The 15,406-nt window shown below is 39.2% G+C and overlaps 1 protein-coding gene across 1 annotated transcript in view; it reads right to left on the reverse strand.

Annotated features, from left to right (window-relative positions):
- Window positions 1–15,406, reverse strand: part of PCNX2 (pecanex 2) — a 156,805-nt gene that overhangs the window by 44,525 nt on the left and 96,874 nt on the right. Inside the window, exons 22-23 of the mRNA XM_054162261.1 lie at window positions 13,144–13,253; window positions 8,504–8,632 (exon numbers count right to left, since the gene is read on the reverse strand). Coding sequence (XP_054018236.1) covers window positions 8,504–8,632; window positions 13,144–13,253 — 239 coding nt within the window. The remainder of the gene's footprint in view (window positions 1–8,503; window positions 8,633–13,143; window positions 13,254–15,406) is intronic.

Consider the following 15,406-nt stretch of genomic DNA (forward strand, 5'->3'; position numbering starts at 1 on the left):
GCTGACATACTACTGAGTATGTTTATTTAGTATATTCTGAAACCTTCCTGAAGATGAGGTTTCTGTGCTCTTGCACCATGAAGGATGCAAATGAGAGGTGTGAATGTGAGATCAAAAGCTGAGTGCCCAAACATGGATTAAACAGCCTACCTAAGTACTTTGACAGTCAAAGGTTTAGTTAGCTCTTATTTGTAAGCCAGCTCATCTAAGCATCTGCATACTTTAAAATATTCAATAATACTTTACCAAAATGTCATCAACATCCCTGCTTTTGTCTTATGTTTCTAACTTGCTACTTACTTTCTTTTCCTATGTCTGAGTATGCTTTCTCTTTTAAGAAGGAATTTATTTATGATCTTCAGACATTTTATACTTTATAAATGGAAGGCTTATGCCAACTGTATGGTGATGTTTGTGCTTGCTTTTGTGTTAGTTAAAAAGAGCTGGGACCCTGACATTCCTGTAAGGATGGGGCTTAGCAGAGGACCCTGCATTTCAGCTGTACTTCACTGTCTGCAATCCATAGAGGTACTTTGAAACTTAAAAGCAAATGTGTTAATTACAAACCCACACATTTGAAATAGTGCAGGTGAATGCTGTTTTTCTGGTTTTCCCACTGGGAGCCAATGCAAACATTAGAGGAAAGGTGCTGTGCTCTTCAGGATTACTTCACTGCCTGGCATGTGAGTGTAGTGGCAAAAGCCTGAGAAATAGTAAAGATCTAGAGACTACAAAGGAGGTGCTGAGAAATGCCCTGGTAAAGTTTTTACCAGAAAAAAGAGAGTGAGATCAAACTGTAGGAAAAAAAAAAATCCTCAAATGCTGGGGGCTGCTGCAGCAAACAAGGCCAAAATGCTTACCTCTTTTAGTCCACACAGACAGATGGACATTGTTTAAAATCATAAAAGAAGGAAAGGACAGCAAGGCATCTGCAGAATTCATTCTTAATAGTCTTCATTGCTGAGAACAAAGTCCTCTTATGCTTTTTCAGTATGTTATGTTAAAATACGTATTTATAGTACTTTAATCATCACTTTTAAAACTCAAGGTGACTGCCTCAAAAACAGAATTAGCAGGCAGTGATGGCAAGAAAGTATAAGGAAATACAAGACAAAGACTGGTGAACAAAGTCTTAGAAAGAAAGCCTATATCACAAATACTAGTTTAATTCACTATAGGGTTTTACGTGTACATATTTCTCATTACAAGACAAAGGGAGGCAAAATGGAAGATAATCAGCCAAGAGGGCCAATGATATCCTGGCCTGTCTCAGGAACTGTGTGGCCATCAGGAGCAGGGAGGTCATTCTGCCCCTGTACACTGCACTGGTTAGGCCGCACCTTGAGTACTGTGTCCAGTTCTGGGCCCCTCAGTTTAGGAAGGAAGTTGACTTGCTGGAACGAGTCCAGAGAAGGGCAACAAAGTTGGTGAGGGGTTTGGAACACAAGCCCTATGAGGAGAGACTGAGGGAGCTGGGGTTGATTAGCCTGGAGAAGAGGAGGCTCAGGGGAGACCTTATTGCTGTCTACAACTACCTGAAGGGAGGTTGTAGACAGGCGGAGGTTGCTCTCTTCTCCCAGGCAACCAGCACCAGCACAAGAGGACACAGTCTCAACCTGCACCAGGGGAGGTTCAGACTGGATGTTAGGAAGAAATTCTACACAGAGAGAATGATTTCCCATTGGAATGGGATGCCCAGGGAGGTGGTGGACTCACCATCATTGGAGGTGTTTAGGAGGAGACTTGATAGGGTGCTTGGTTTAGTTGATTAGGTGGTGTTGGATGATGGGTTGGACATGATGATCTTGAAGGCTTCTTCCAACCTGGGTTATTCTATTCTATAAGCCTGCAAGTGCAGCATTAAATAATGCTACAGAAAAGAAGGAAAAAATCTTCCTGCTACTGTGCAATTGTACAAAATCCAATCTCAAACAGGGATGACTTTTAGTATCTCTAGTTGTTTCATTGCAAGGATTGTTGAGAGTGTTAATCATTTACAGCAGTTGTTATGGTTTCTACAGTACTCTTCAGACTTCAAAAATGTCTGGTATTTTGAGAGCAAACACTGTTAGTCAAAGGATTTTAAAATTTAAAAACAAACAAGCAAACAAAAAAATAACTCAAAAAACCCGACAAAACCTCCAAACTCCTGCATTCATCCAGTAGTTACCCAGACTCAACTAGGACAAAGCTTCAGAGACAATTCTTAGTGGCAACAGTGACATAATTCTGCATTTTGCATTATCTCAGAAAGGAGAAAAAGAGCTTTTGTATTTTGCTCTTATAAGTCTTGAAGCAATCTGGGTCCAGTACATACCCCTATACAACAGGAGACAACTAGAACTTGACCAAGCTGAAGCAGCAGGGAATAATTATTGCTATCAACTCAGTTAAAATGATTATACTTGCTGAGATCACAGAGGAGATGCTCAGCTTTTCCCCTGTATTCACATCTTGACAAAAATTGCTTGAGTAAGCATCCTCCTCAATGGAAGGTTTGAGTTTACTTGATTTGGATTTACATGATTTGGATGGCAAGCATCAGACAAACAGCTTATAAAATTTTAGTGCCATTGCATATCCACACAAGTCCTTAAAATATTACATGCTTCTTATTTCTTCTTATTTGAGTCCATTCTCATCTTTCTCATATCCTGTTGCTGCCTTCCTTTCCAATTATCTTTAAAAGTTTCCTTCTCTCATGTTCACGATTCCTTCTCTTCTATAGCTCTGAATTCCTACTTACCAGTATCTGTTGCCTTAGCCTGTCAGATGTTTCACTGCATGCCTTTTCCTTTTTTCGTCTACCCCTTTCCCTCTCATTTATCCCACTTGTGGTTTTGATCTCTGCTTGTGTTCCTGCCTGGTCTCAGCATGCATTCCCTCTCTGATGCCTCCCTTCTGTCTTTATTCTGTCCTCTTAGAATGATTTAGTGAATACAGAGTTGTGAATGCATCTTTAACTCAGCAGGGAACTACTGAGTACTGAATCAGAATGCACTCCCAATTAATTATCACACATATGGCTCCTATTCAATTAGCCTCAATTTGTTTTCTTGACTGCCAGGGGCAAAACTTGAGAAGAGATGTTACCAGTTAAAGACATACTGCCAAACAGTTAAAATATAACTTTCAATTTTGTATAGCTTCCCTCAAGTGTGAAACCCTTGGCAACTCAGGAAACATTTCAATACCAGATCCATTTGATTGAAAGTGCCTGCTTTTCCTTGCTCATCCTTTTCCAGGCAATTCTTACATTATACCAGTTCAGTGTGACTCCACACATGCAGGCAAGTGACAAGGTGAGAGCTGAGTTAGAGAGATGTTCATACCTCTGTGCCACAGTGAGTGGCCACAGGGGCATGCACAGGGTCACTTATATGCGTACATGATACAGGTTCGCAAACTCTGGCAGATGATCACAGTTCAAGACACTGAGGGTAATGTAATTTTTTGAGCTTTCTTCAGCCTGCAGCTTTACCTGAAAGAACACTTCCCACACCCGAATGCTGTGGCTTTGTCATTCCCCAAAGCCCTACATAACTGCTGAAAGGGATTAACAGCTCCCAAACCAGGCAAGTGTTACAGGTACAAGCCCACGAGCTGTACTGGTGTTGTGCAATATAAAGACGCATAGCAGATGGGTCTTGCAGCAGGGAGAAGACAGGGCAGGGTCTTGAGAAGAGAGTCAGATGAGTAAGTCTAACTCATAACATTGAACTTAGAGGACTCATGAAGAACTAAGGATGAAGAGTAGAAAAAGACATTCCTTGCTCTTCTAAGGCTTTAGTGCTTTCTCTTGTCTCCATCGATGCCAGAATGATGGTCACACATGCACCTCAAGAACAGAGCAGAACTTCCCAAAACCCATGTTACACTTGTTGTTTCCCCCCCTAATCATCTGTATTAGGAAATATGTGCATTGTGAGAGAAAATTTTCGAAGGAAAAATTTCAGCAACTTGCTATACATTTCAGCTTTTGCATCACTGCCAGCCAGGGAGTGCCACTACAGTCAGCAGCAATTCTGTACCCCAGGGCACCCAAACCAGGCCCTAAGTATCCCTCAGTACCAGTCCAGGCTGGATGCTCAAGGATCTAAATCCCTTTGAAGTCTCCAGAAAGGCTCTCACTAAATTCCACAATCTCTGTGAACAGGAACAGGCAGTCCTTTTGATTTGAAGACAACACACCAAAAATTCAGACAAAAAACTGTTCATTCATTGGTACTATTTGTTTTGACTTGTATGTCTTAGGCACCAGTGATCACCAATAATCACTGCTGTAGTTCCTCTGTAAACAGAACCATTATGGAGATCTTAAGAACACATGAAAATCAAATAGAGCAAGAAAAGACTGGGGGGGGGGGGGGGGGGGGGGGGGGGGAAGAGGAGGGAGCTGGGAAAGGAAAAAGAGAAATTAAGCCCTAAAAAGGAGAACCTGAAAGGTTTGAACATGCAGCATCCAAAGAAGGCCTATGGACAGCTCTAGGTGAATGGCATTTTGTGTTCAGAGCAGGGGTTTTTAACAACGGTAACAGATGAGCAAGCTCACAGGAAAACTAGGTGCACTAGGATGTGTGTGTTACATACAAAGATCTTGAAGTGGAGGGCCTGTTATTTCGTGGGAAAAAGGGAGAGAGCAGACGGGTGCTTTTCACAACTCCTGTTGGCACGCAGGTGCATAATGTGAGGTCAACCCATACTACATCTACAGTGGGAAAACTCTTTCCCTTCCACTTGTGGGCTGCCTGCAATGGGGATGTTAAGTGAGCTGGCAAGAAAAAAGAAAATGCCAGCTGAATTAGAGCTGAGGTAAGATAGGTTTTCCTCACCCTACTTCCCAGATCTATTAACCTGACAGGTGGTTCTTTTCTGGACCACAATGCTGGGAACAATTACACAGTGACACACTTTTTAAGAAGATGGAGAAAAGAAAGGCTTCCTCACATATTCAAATACAGAGAGGTGTCCTGTAATGCCATTCTGAGATAACTGGCAGTGTAATCACAGCCTCTTCAGAGACACCTAACTAATTCAGTTATACCACACTGTAATTCACCAAGACCCTTCAAAGCAAATGCAAGCTGTGCCTTACCCCAAAACAAGCACTGAACCAGATGGCTAAGAAAAAAGAGAAATAGGAAGAAGCAGGAGAGAAAAGAGGCTTGTAGACAGCAAAATCCCCAGATTCCTGGTGGCAGTTTGCTATTCGCAGGGACAAGTCACAGCTGCAGCAAAGAACAGGCTGCTTGACGTGATCCAGTGGTTAGACCCGCTGGGGAATGAAGGTAAACTTCCTATTCTGTTCTGTCCATTGCTATATCTGAGATGCAGAGCAAGATAAGAGGAAGGGAAGCACAAAGCCAGGCTGCAGCATGACAAAGTATTTAGGAAAGAAAAAGGAAAGCAAAGGAACAGAATAACAGGGTTTGAACAAACACTTTATACTTTAAAGTGCCTATACATTAAACAAGATTTACTGCTATTTCCTTTTCTCTCTCTGACATCAACAGCCTAATCATTCCAACAGCTGTGAAAATAAAGACTAAAACAGAACTCTTGGAACTGGGAAGCAGGACTTGGGCTAATGGCAGGGCAAAGCCAGTGCTGAATCAAACCTTTTTTTTCTCTCTTGTTAAACAGAGAAAATTGCTCTTAGTTGGACTCCCATGAGGCAACCAATTCATGAACAGCAGGACAGCTTTCTGATTTCCCACTCCTCTCTTTTCAACAATGGCAGCAAAAAGTCCAAAAAAAAAAAAAAAAAAGAAGGTGGTGCCTAAGAAGCTGTTCTTTCTTACTCACTTATTGTCTTATTTTTTCTTCTTCTTAAAGTCACCCTTCCCTTTCCCCTTTGAAATATCACTGACCTCAGTAATGTATCGGTGTACTAGACACTGCATGCAGCGAGTACCAAAGTGCACACTATAAACAAACAGCCTCTGCTGATTGCAGAGGAGAACACCCATGCTCTCTGCACACACCACAAGGGCACAAACAGGCACAGTATGATTCCTGAATTTTGAAGAGCTTGCTAGGAATGTCACAGTTTGCTTACTGTCAAAATTATCTATTTTTTTTTTAACCCGCCTGAGTTCCTCTTCTCCTTGAAAAAACAAACAAGCTATCATCTAAATTCTCTAAGCCTTTCAGCTCTAGCTCACATCATCTAGAGTGGCAGATGCACAGGCAGAAAGCTGAGGAATCAAACTCCTCTTTAGTCAGCAGAAAATGTGGGACTAAAAGATTTAAACACTGGAAATGGTACTCTCTGCTTGCTAATGTCCAAAGGTTCAACACTGGAGTCACTTTACAGAAAATGAACTGGATGGTTTTTCCTCATTGAATTCCACATTGTTGGCCTAAATGAGATGCAAAAGTAAGTCTTCCTTAAGTGAAACAAAGAGGAAACCAAGTTTGCTTAACAGTAGTAAAGTGAGCATGTACTGATAAACAGAAATGACACTATGACCTAATTTGTAACTTGGAAACCGAACAAAACCATAGTACTTTCATATCTAGACTGCTTGCCAAAATTGTTTTCAGCTAGCCCAGTTAAGGGATAAATTATTAAAAACATTACAAGATTGACTACCTCTAACTTCATATAAACCTAAATGAGCATCTGTGTAGCTAATAGAAATGTAATAATTCAAAATAGTCATCAATATACCAAGGAAGTGTTTGAAGGTGAGTATGCAAAGCAGGCAAAACAAAAGCAGCTATACAAAGCACACTGAAGGTGGACTTCCCCTGGGCAAAAGTTCCCATCAATGAGTATGGAAGTAGCAAAATAATCTACCAGAGCTTCTGCTACATATCTCTGTGTATCTCAGATTGCACTGTAGTGAACCTGTGACTTCCGCCCTGAGCTGAAGTAGGCAAAATTGTCAATCTATAAACCAAACTCCCCTTCTCTTTGTTCTGTTCTGTCTCACAGCTCCTGAAAACTCAGTGGACGTCTGGCCATAGGGCACTGCAGTGCAAAGATGAGTCAGTGAAGGAGCCAGAACAACTCCCCACTCCAGCTCAAGTTCCCAATATTATTTAACTCCACAACTATGAAAGCAAGCAATTACACCATCCCTTTGGACTTTTAGATGCTGGAAGCATTAATACTTAAAGCAGTAAGGCAAGGTCGATTTCAGTTCACACAAATATTTTAAGGATTTTGTAGAAATTCTTAATACAAAACTACTCCCTTCCCTTTTCTGTCTTTTCACTGGGTTCCTTTAAAGAAACAGGAGTTTTTCAATCCAGTGCTCGCTCACTCTAGTCAGCTCTTCATGTGAGCAATGAAATACTGAAATGGAACTGAGACAAAAGAGAATCAGAAATACTAAAGACAAAGTGTATACGAGTTTAGAAGTAGCCATTACATGTGCATATCATGGCATGCCACAGGTTGAGGCAAATGCTGGTTTCACTTTGATGACTATTTGAATCTTCTACAAGGCTTTTTTGTACTTCCAAAAAGGTTTTGAGGGGCAAGGCTGTGGTTTTTATGTTTTAAGTGAGAAGATCATAAAAGATACACTAGAATTTTTAACAAAGAAGAAAGCATATTTTTTTCCAGAGTCTGATTTAAGCTTTTATGCTGAAGACAAAATTGTAGGAAAGGATAAGCAGTGGTGGTTTAAAGTATTAAAAGGGTTATTAGGTTTTCTGCATATGGGGTTTTACATTTTACAGGTAAAATAATTAGCTTTGCTTTCAAAGATTATTAGTACCAACTTCTTCACTTAACTGGAGTCACAGATGGTCAATATTGATGAAAACAAGACATGCCCCACCCTTACTCACTGAATCCAGCCCCTAACTTTACAGACCTCTCATTCACCTCTTGCAAAAACTACCTCCTTCTGGAAAGCAGAGAGTTTCCCTGTCTCCAGCACTCTTGTTGGGGCCACATTAGATCCCAGTTACCAAGAGCTTTCATATGCTACTGGGTAGAACGAGCTGAAACTCTTTATTCAGCCTTCTCAATATTCTGTGTTTATGTCCTTGACAAACTGAATGAACAGCACCTAAATTCTGACCAATCCAACCAACACTTAAGTCAAATTCCAGGATCAGGTGTACAGTAATGACAATGCACACAATGTTTATATGGCAACATTTAATCAGGCCAGTATGAAATATATATTCATGCAGTCTGACTTCTAATGCCAAAGGTTTCACAGATTTATTTGCTGACACTAGCTACTAAAACAAAAAAGGCTGACAACTGGGAATGTTACTAATTTTTTCCACAGCTTTCTTACTATATGTCTGTACAACCAACTGAACATGGCATTTCATCTGTAATGTACCAATAACTGTTTAAATACATTTTCAGAAACAACCAAATAACCATTAAATATTAAAACACCAGAATCAAGACTCTCATGCCCTGCTAACAACTTAAGTATTACCTTTGGAAAGAAAAATATCTTCAGAAATTATATTATTGAGAGCAAACCTCTACAAATAGCAAGAGCAGAAAAAATTTGAATGGTCTTACTTGTAGTTTTTCTCCCAGAACTTGATTGGTCTTGCATATGATGCGATAAAGATGACACTACCAAGAAATGGACTCAGTGGTGTAGAAAAGACTGAAGAGGCCAGAGTTTGAAAAAAAAGCATAGCAGAGTCTGAAAACTGAAAGTTAAGGTAACAAATGATTTCATTTTACTTTTAAACCACTGTTGAAGCATCTCTTTGAACTATTCATTTTTACTTTTTTGTTGCTATTTATTTTACCAAAGAGGAGAGGAAAGGGGTAGGGGGTGTAGGGTAGAAGGGGAAAAGACGGGTGAGGAAAAGAAGAGTTGTGGGAAAGAGGGTTGGGGAAAGGAAGTGTCAAACTGATAATTACCAGCATATTATCAGTCACTCCTCAATGCTACATAGTCGTAACAGAGGTGACATATCTGAACAGAGTGCATTATTAGCAGGGTGACCATGTCTCATTTCTGCTCAAGTACAGATGCTGAGCATAGGCATCCATAACTGCTCTTTTCTGTCTACCTAGAGTACCTTCTGTAACACAAAGTGTCCTTCCAGAGTCTAACATAGAGTTTAAAGCACAATCCCTACCACAATATGCTTTTCCTGGAAATTCTTCATCCTGTGCACTGGCATCTTGCTCCCAATGTGTCTGAGTATTCCATTCTGGAAGTTTTTGCTTATTTTGGAATGCCCTGATACGTGGAGAAACAACTATGCCTCTATAATCCAGATGTCTGGCTTAAAATCATGCTTTCATGTTAATTCTTACTGACAATTTCATATTCCATGCAGAATGGTAAAAGGTAAAAAAATGTTCAGCATTTCATACTTTTTGAAATATATATGAAATGAGAAGGTGAGGACAGGGGAATAGTAAATATCACATGAACACTGTAATGAATATCTGAATCCATATGTAAAGTCGTATTTCAGCCTGATGGAAAGCAGGTTAGGGGATGGACAAGCATACTGAAAAAAGATGCAAGTTAAAAGGAAGACAATTAAAAAAAACCCAAGCAAATGAAATACTAGGCTTTAACTCTTCATTAATTCATACCACATCCATCAAACACCAGGATAAAGGTTTCCAAGTCAGCATAAGAGATCCATGGATCTCTCTTGGGAGGAAGATGCTAAGTAAAAGAGGCATGAACTAAGGAGCCACTATCAAAATACAGCAATCAAGTGCATCTCAAACTAAAATGAAAGTCAAATCACCCAAAAAAGTTTTACAGCCCACCCTCCTATAGTAGTGTCCCATATGTGTGCCCCACATATCCTCTATTTGTTGCACCTTCTAGAGGCTGTCGAAAAAACACTTTATGACATGTAGAAAACTTCTGGTACAACAGGTCCATACAAAGGGTAGCTAGCCATGCTTTTAAAGCAGTTTCTAAAAATCTACAAACAAATATTTGTCTAAAGATCTCTCTCAAATCCCTCGGTTATTAAAAGAGAGTGGTCTGGAACAGTGTCTTTGTGCATTAGAGAAATTGGAAAATGAGCCATGCTCGGAGACTGAAGTTCAAAAAGTAACAAAGAGCACACAGCAGCAAGGAACTGCATCGAAAAACTGAAACTGTCACTTTACTCTGTAGTCATAACCAGCATTGCCTGTGAAAGACGAACAATCACTTACAAGTGTCAGGAAAGAAACGAAGACATGGGAGCTGATGAGACAAAAAGAGAACAAGGAGGTCAGGTAAGGACAGAAAACCAAGGTTTCTAAAGAGAGTTCTAATGTCATGATTGATTTGAAAATTGCCATCATGAGTTAAGACATTTAGGACTCCACTATGAACAACATGTTTGCATCTATGACAAAATCAGTAGCAACAGGAGAGGGTTTTTTTCCTAAAAGGTACGATGTCCTACTGATGTACATTGGAAGACATCTCCCATTTGACTTAGAATCATAGAATTGTTGCTGGAAAAGACCATTATCTAACTCGACCAAGTCTGGTGCTAACACAGGTTCCTATTTTTAAACAACTCCAATGATGGGTGATTCATCTACCTCCCTGGGGAACCTATTCCAGAGTTTGATAACCCCTTCAGTCATGGCATTTCTTCTAATATCCAGTCTGAACTTTTTTTTTTTTTTTAAAAGTACCAATGCTTTAATTATGTTTAACTAAAAAGATAGAAAAATACCATAAAAAACTCACAGGCATGCTTTCTTACTCTATATCCCAATCCAGGTTTCCTGTGTAGCATCTTTCTTAGGTTTTACCGTCTAGAAGCAGACCTTGTTTCTTTGTGAATAACGGATTATCTTTTTAAGATAGTCAAACCCAACTTTTGAGAAAAAGAATTAAAACCTCTTCACCATTAAATATAACACTGCAATTGAGGATTCTTATAATTTAAAGAAAAAACATTTACATTCAAAGCAAGTAACTGAAACACTGACATTTGAAAAATCTTCTATCCCCTTCCTTTAACACAGAAGTATGCAGGAAGGCCAACTCAAACCCTCCATTTATCAAAATCCACACTTTTAATTACAGTCATGACAGTTATGTATTCCCAGGTGCAAGACCCTACATTTGTCCTTGTTGAACTTCCTAAGTTTCTTGCTAGCACACTCATTCAGCCTGTCCAGGTCTTCCTGGAGGGCAGCTCTCCCTTCTGGAGTGTCAATCTCCCCATTCATCAGGGTGCTCTTGATCCCAACATCCAGATCACTTATGAAAGCATTAAAGAGTGTTGGGTCCAGAACTGATCCCTGGGGTACCCCGCTTGTGACTGGCTGCCAGGCAGAGAAAGAACTAGTTACTATGACCCTCTGGGTACAGCCTGTCAGCCAGTTCCCCACCCACCGCACAAGACCACCTGTCTAGGCCATAATGTGTCAGCTTCTCTAGGAGGAGGTTGTGGGGGATTTCTATGGCAAAAGTTCACTGAGGCACTTTGAAATGTAAAAATTTATGCTCCATTTGCAGATGTGATTTAAGCAATTAAGAGCCACAAATAATTAACTCTGCAAAGAAATGGCAGACTTAGTACCTCTGCAAACTGCAACATGCATTTATCATTACTGTTTGCAGGTTTATGGTAATAGCCAATAAACTTAGCATCCACAAAGACAAAGTTACTGCTGTGGGAATAGTAACTTGGGCATTTAACCAGTATCTTAATTGCAACGTTGCCTTAAAAGACAGATTTGCATTAAGAAAGCATACTATAAATATAAGTAATAGAAAGCTAGTCTAGATCAGCTTAGCAACAACTGTGCAAACAAACTAAGCCCTGCTTAGTTAACTGCTTTCCATTTTGAGAAGCCTAATTGGTACTTGTATCAAGAGCAAAGTTATCACTGCACAAAACAGTTGTGACTGAAGGGAAATTCACTGTAATATAATCTTAGTTCTTAAATGGTTTGCTAAATAGCCTTATACACACCTCTGCAATTCACACAATAGAGGTAAAAGATTTGTTTTGAAATTCTCGAATCATCTGCTACAAATCAGTCAAAATGGTCAGATAGATCACAGCATTTTTATAATGCTTTCTATTCATAAACAGACAATCTAAAGCCTTCCCTCTGGGAGTTAGTCTGTTTACACTCCCATTTATTCTTCCTATATAGAAATAGAAGTATTGTTAAACAATGCCGCCTATGATTCAATACAACACAGCAAAGGCAAAGGGAAGAAATGACTGAAGGGGGAAGGGAGGAAGTGTGGGATGAAAGGGACAAAGACTTCAGTGTGTGTAGCTAATAAACAGTACAAGATAAATTCTTCATTATAGCTGAACTAAAGCCATTTTTAAAAATTCTTCTTCCACAGCTTTGGCTGGGAGGGGAGGAAGAAATTAAACATTAGTCTGAATATGCTTTAGATATCAAAACTGTTAAATTTGTTCAGTTAAAGGGATTTCTATTTCATTTTTTAATATTTTTTTCTAGCTGAATTGGACTTTACACTGAAACATTTTTATTCAAAAACACCAATATATATTTTAACCATACAGACATCTGAGGATCATTGAACTCTGTTTTACTCTCCATACCCATAAAACCAGCACTGACAGCCCTGGCAGTAAAACAGACTGTTTCTGAAGGACTGCTGTCATGTTGGTGAACATATATTGTTACTCCTAAAACAATGTGGAAATGTTGAAAATGAGACTGCTTCTCATCACCACAATGAAAAACGTACATTAAAATGTTAAATCCCAGTTGCTTCTGAAATGAAAAAAAGATATCAGGACATTTGCAACAGAAATTGGCTGACTAAATTTAATTCATATCTGAGATGCCAACTAGAAACAACTGAGAAACCAGTATTTTAGAGCTCAGTAGACATATGGCCAGCACTTTAGAAAACTAGCTTCTGCATACATAAAAGTTCACCCAAGTTGGAGCTAATATGTCAGTCACAACATTTCTTTCTGAATGCATCAGAAGTCAGTGCTGAGGATTGTGAACTGAGTGATCTGCAGAATGTAGCTGAGTGAGAAGAGAGCAGGCATAAACAGATCAATTTGGGTCAGAGTTCATTTCCCAGTGTCAGATTCCATGCAGCCAAGAAAGAGAGAAAACTATTTCTCAGCAGATGCTCCAAGCACCTTGGCTCAAACACTGTAAATAAACTACATACATGAAGTGGAATTTAAGAATAAAGAAAACCAAATTTGTAAAGGATATGAGGTATTGCAAAGAGCTGAGCAAAAACATGGAACGATGACCCCCAGGCAATCTGCCAGGGAGCAATGTATGTCATGATGAACTGCAACTTCTGCAGTAGGTCCCACAGCTGAAAAAAAAATAGAAAAGAAAAAAGTAAAATACAGTGACTTTTTAGGGAATTGAGATACTTTCAACACAAATATCTGAAAGTGATGCCTTTTAGAACTGTGCCCTGGAATGCACGTGAGATAAATTATAGTGTATTATTGGCTTCCACGAGCATTAAGGCCTTACTTTATTAAGGTACAAAAGTATCTTCTTCATATGAAATTCAAACTTGCAAGGTACATCTTTAAACCACCATACTGAGGTAGCTCCCAGATTACCCTTCTTCAAAAGTATGTTTGCTTTAATTAGAAAGTTCTGATATTGCTGCATATATCACACCACCAGTCAGATGGTCACAGAAAAGACTCCAGAAGAAAGCGGATACAGTAAAGAGAGGAAACTCCATGTGCAACATGTATGGCTCTGCACAAGGAAGTCACTGTCTCCAGAACACAACACTTTCGTTGGTTGAATCAACGGGAGAAGCCATCATTATGTGAGAACATGTCTAGCATTAACCATGAATTTTAGCTTATTTTCACAATCAATTTACAAAAACCCTATTGAATTAATACTAATTTTTATTGTTGTGTCATACATATTGCAAAACACACTAAATTTACTTTTGCTTCCTGTAAAATATGCTTGGTGCTGCAACTCAAAAAATGCAATATTAGAAAACTTAGGTAAGTAAAACTGAAATGAAATTAGAATTAATATTTATTTATTGGGATCCTGTTTAGCAGGTTGGGGAGCTGCTTTGCTTTGCTTAATTTTTATTCATCTGAAATGTCTGAATGATGCTGGGAGAAAAATTGGATCTGATGAAAGATTTAAGAGAAGGGCTGAACAAGCTAATGACTCACATCTGAAACCTCAAAAACACAAAACTGCAGCACAACCCAGCAAAGTTATGCCTGTTACAGAATTAAATTACAAAGCTGTAAATCACTCCAGATGTGCTCAAAGCTCAGGGTTCATCAAAAGGTTTTCAAACCTCAAATAAAATTCTAGGTTTGCATTTGCTGGAAACCAAATCCAGGGGAAGACCCTTCTTTTGGCTTCTTGTTATACTACATCACCTTAATCACTCCTTAAGATTTACATAATCTTGCAAAACAGACAATAGCACCCAAATTCCCTGCTTCTTCTAACAAGTCCTACTACTTCTACACTCAACACTGCTTGAACTTGTTTCTTTCAACACTTCCCTCATGGCTAATGATTCTACTAGACAAGCAATGGGGCTTATTTCCATTTACCAGAACAAGAACCTAAAAAGAATGCTCTAGTGAACATCTCTTCATTTTTAAGACCCTTAAGTCACTGCACCTACAGGCCTGGAAATATATGATTTTCAAGCTTTCATCAAGAGTTGTCAAGTGCTTGTATTACCTCTTAAAATACTGCTTCCAGGGCATGCTCTGCAAAACCCCTTAAGGATAACGTGTCATTAGCATTTTACATATCTAAAGTTGACATCACCTAGCAACTATAATAACTCTGTATTATAGTGCAGGAAGAATTTAGAAAGGAGAGACTTGGTTTTACATTTTCTCTTTTCTGTTTTGCTAGAACTATCTGAAAAAAATATTTTCCCTTGTTTTTACCCAACTTACAATAAGCTTTCTTCTCCATCTGACACAGGCACTCCAAGGATTCACAAAGGGCTTTTTAATTTTCTTTTTTCTTATAAAAAGAAATTGAAGGTAGAAAAACTGCCTTCATAATAGGGGAAAGCTGATCCACAGAAAGAGTAATTCTACTATATCAGCTACAGTTAACGGCATTGCAGTCTTCAATAATTGTAAACTAAAGAGAAAAACCTTGAGCATCTTTTTCAAATTGTAAGAAAAAACATAGGATCAGAAAAGGTCAGGAAGGCCAAAATCCATTTGGGGCTGAATTCAGTGAAGAAAGTAAAAGGTAAAGGAAGGACTTTTGCAGGTATATGAGTAGCAGATGACAGACTGGGGTGGAAGAACAAGGAGCCATGGCTGAATGGGGCAGGGAACCTGGTGGAAAAGGGCATGGAGAAGGCTGAGGTACTCATTTTCTTTGCTTTGGTCTTTGCTGGTAAGCTTTCAGGAATTGCAGGCCTCTGAGACCTGTGTGAAGGCATGGAGAAGCGAAGACACTCTAAGCAGGGAAAGATTAATTAAGGGTACATTT

This window comes from Dryobates pubescens, chromosome 6 (genome assembly GCF_014839835.1).
Source record: "Dryobates pubescens isolate bDryPub1 chromosome 6, bDryPub1.pri, whole genome shotgun sequence".
Lineage (NCBI taxonomy): Eukaryota > Metazoa > Chordata > Aves > Piciformes > Picidae > Dryobates > Dryobates pubescens.